Raw genomic sequence first — 3,654 nt, forward strand, 5'->3', positions numbered from 1 at the left:
AAAAATAACTGAAGTTGAACTAAAAAATATAACATCAAACATAGCTCAAAATAAAATATAAAACCAATCGCACATGATATTTACTATTTATAAAAAGGTTAAAAGAACCATAATCAAAAACAGTTTTTGGTTCATAAGAAAAAAAATCCAAAGATTACGCTAGTATAAGTAGCTCAAAATTACGCTAGTTTCAAAATTAAAAAAGAAAAAAGGTTATTGGGTGTAATTTCCTCTTTATTTGTATCCAAAAGTGCCTCCAATTTTGGGCCAAGTATCATGCATATCTGCGACCCAACTTGAATTTAGACAATAAGAATTGAATTTCAGGCCATGCTGTAAATTTCATGATCCAATTATGTTGAATTCTATCAGAATTGCAAATTGCAAATTGCCTGTTGATCACCATAAATTGGCCTAATAAATGAAATAAAATGGGTACTGTCTTGAGCTTGTTGTAGACCGATACCTTGACTTGGAATGCTTGAATCCGCTTCTTCCTTAAAACACTTTGAAGAATGAAAATGCTTAAAGCTTGTTTAATTTTTTTGGCACCATCTTTTGTTATTATTGGACCTCCATCATAATGCAAAGAATCCACAGGCGTTGGAGGTGAGCTTGCTTGCTTGTTTGCATCATGGTAGCTCCAACTTCTTGATGTCGGTCAATAAAGGCTGCCTTTTAATATTGCTTGATAAAATTGGACTATATATTATTTGATTCATTTAATGCAATCTTTTTGTTGCTCACCGAATAAAATATAAACATATCACGTGCTAGCTGCAACGAAGGGTCCTAGTCCTTTTTCAGTATAGCCAAGGCCAATTCAGAACCAAGGCTCGCCATGAACATGATGGACCTGGAAAAACAACCTTCGAACGAACTCAAAAGCTTCAACCTAAAATATTGCAATAACTGCACAGCATCTGCCTGAACAGAGTTCTATTTTTATATCTTCAAAGAAACTACAGTAAATAACACTGCCATTTCAACTGTGGCAAAGGCCATCCGGATAATATGCGAAGCTAATATTACTGAAAAGCCACTCAACTAAAAGAGCAAAAATAAAATTTCATTGAATTAATTCCTCAATTATGTAAACTGACTATCTTCTTCACTCTCTAAATTCAAAGGATTTCATAAACTGTGCAACTGGATTCACTTCCCTATGTTCCTATGCACCTATAAAAGAACATGAATGGACTGTACAGTTTGAGTTCCAATGTGGACAGCAGCTATATGTACAAAATACTAAATCTTACTATCTTTACATATGAAAGTCGTAGTTTTGGTACCCCATTGACCCTCCTTGATTCGGAAAATGGCCTGCGGGGGGCATTGGTGCATCTTGCATTCCAGAGAGTTGCTGAACTGGAGCACCAGGTGGAGGTATCCAACTTTGATCGATAGGCAGAGGAACTGGTTTGTCATCCACAGTAGTGATGTCATGAATGCTTGATCTTTTCCTCTCTTTTTTCATACTCATAGAATTCTGGCGCAGAAAGTACTTTTGGGCATGGCTAGCTACCTGAGTTGGTGTTCTTGTGATCACTACATTCCTTGAAATGCTTCTCCAGTCACCCTTGCCATATCTATGTAGTCCAATCAAAAATAACCTGTAACAATACCAAGAAGAAAGTCAATTAATGTTCCATAGGTATAAAGCAATATAACATGCATGCTATTTTGCATTTAATAAGACTTACAAATATTGTGTTCGCCTATGAGTCAATGATGGTCGTAATAAGCAATTTCAAGCAAGTAATGGAGTATGCGGATACTAAACACATACCATTCTTGGATGCCAATTGTGCATTAAGCATTCACTTCCTTCTATTGTTGCCACAAACCCCCAACAGAAAAAAATCAAACCAAGTGCAAGAGAAAGCTTATTTAAGTGAATTAATTGAATGAAAGAACTATAATCCAGATTAAATGTAGATAAGAAAGATTGGATGTAGCTAAACAAAATCTAGTCCAGTAAGTGGGCGTGCGAGAATGAAGTTTTAATAATTGATATCTGAGAGCTTCACTTTCTTGGAAATTCAAAACAATTACCAGTTGTCCCGTAGGACTTCACTTGGATATGTGATAGAATGGGACACTTAAATGCCAACCAATTATAATAACATTGCAAAGAAAATAGTTAAAAAAAAAAAGTTGAAGATATACTTTAATACAGTTAGGTATTCTCATAATTCGTAAACAGAAGCATCTACCAAGAAAATAATTAAAGAACCCTTATTTACTGAACTAAATCGAACAATAATAAATAACTTCCCTTCCAAAATCAAAATAAAATTAGGGACCAGAAAAAGATAGTAAATGAAAAATATCAAATCTTTCAGCATGAACTGTACTCTGCTTAGTTGGATTTTTTTTTTCCAAATTTAGAAAAGGTAAAAAATAGAACACACAATACAAAAACAAAAAGAACAATAACCAACACACTCAATAGATATATTATTTTTTTTTCAATTTCAATCATTTACATAGCGATCATATTTGCTAGACTTGAATTCTTTCACCTTAAGAGATAACAAGAATTCAATTATTGGGACATGATTTATTCCAAACACAGAGGAAATCAATATCCCTCTTCATTTCATTTGTCACCATTTTCACCAAATTGAAAAAAATAAAAAATTGATAAAAAATTAAGAACAAAAAGAAATTATTACCTGTGTTCATGTTCTGTCCATGGAGTTCCTTTCTTTCTTTCAGAATCAGCCTGCTTATTACTCTTTCCACCAAAAGAAATCTCGCTAGGAACAGCCCCCATACTTTCCCAGCAACTATTTCCATCTCTATAACATGGCAATTCAACACGACCCGAGTCAATCTCATTAACATCACGAACCAATTCTTCATAATGCTCTGTCACTTCTTGAACCGATTTTCCTATGCAATCCGCGATTTGTTGCCACCGATCAGGTAAATCTTCAGAAAATTGCACCAGAGCTTTCTCAAACTGCTTCTCCTCAGACAGATTCCAACAGAAACGTGCAGAAGATGACTGAGTCAAAAACCGAGTTGATAAATTTTCTTGATACATCTTTTCTAATTTCTTGGAGGTTTCGCATATGGGTTTGGTGGGAGATTTGAGGCAGTGAGGTTTTTATATATGTATGCTTTTATTATGGATTCTTTTGGTTCGGCATTAGAGTTTTTAAATTTTTTTTTATTATTTTCTTTTATAGTTAGTTTTCGACTTTTGCAATACAACGCAGCAGAGTTTTTATTTAACACGCTTTCCTTTTATTGGACCATTTCTTTATATTTTTAAGGATCAATTAATTGAACTGGTTTTTGCAATTTTTTTACACTTACTTTTAAATAAAAGTAAAAAGGACAGTACACAAGAACTGTACATGATTTGTACATGATTGTAGAATTCAAAAAGGTAATTTTCATTTTCACGTTTTCTTTTTCTGCAAATAATTTTTTAGTTATTGCAATTATCATAATATATTAAATGTATAAAGAAAAAAAGACAGATAAATTTACTAATATAATTTTTAATTTATTAATTTATTTTAATAATATATAAAAATATTAATATTTATTTTATAAAAATTTAATTCTAAAAATATAATTCTAAAGATTTTTCAATAAAACACAAATCTAAATTTAAATCTATAAAATAAATAAAAAATT

At 32.1% G+C, this 3,654-nt stretch overlaps 1 protein-coding gene across 1 annotated transcript; it reads right to left on the reverse strand.

Moving 5' to 3' along the window:
• Window positions 1-1,048: 1,048 nt before the first annotated feature.
• On the reverse strand, window positions 1,049-3,399 carry LOC8277753 (transcription factor SRM1). The gene is made up of 2 exons (XM_002515723.4): window positions 2,679-3,399; window positions 1,049-1,613 (listed from the first exon to the last, which is right to left on the reverse strand). The coding sequence occupies exons 1-2, from the start codon at window positions 3,050-3,052 to the stop codon at window positions 1,265-1,267; spliced, it is 723 nt and encodes a 240-aa protein (XP_002515769.1). The 5' UTR covers window positions 3,053-3,399; the 3' UTR covers window positions 1,049-1,264.
• Window positions 3,400-3,654: the final 255 nt, after the last annotated feature.

The sequence above is a fragment of the Ricinus communis genome, chromosome 6 (genome assembly GCF_019578655.1).
Source record: "Ricinus communis isolate WT05 ecotype wild-type chromosome 6, ASM1957865v1, whole genome shotgun sequence".
Classification (NCBI taxonomy): Eukaryota; Viridiplantae; Streptophyta; class Magnoliopsida; order Malpighiales; family Euphorbiaceae; genus Ricinus; species Ricinus communis.

Bases quoted from the DNA above. Each gene is read 5' to 3' on its own strand.
- LOC8277753 (XM_002515723.4), bottom strand. From the start codon at position 3,052: ATGTATCAAGAAAATTTATCAACTCGGTTTTTGACTCAGTCATCTTCT. The intron at 1,614-2,678 runs GTAATAATTTCT...GTATTGTTACAG, and splicing joins TGGACAGAACATGAACACAG to GTTATTTTTGATTGGACTAC.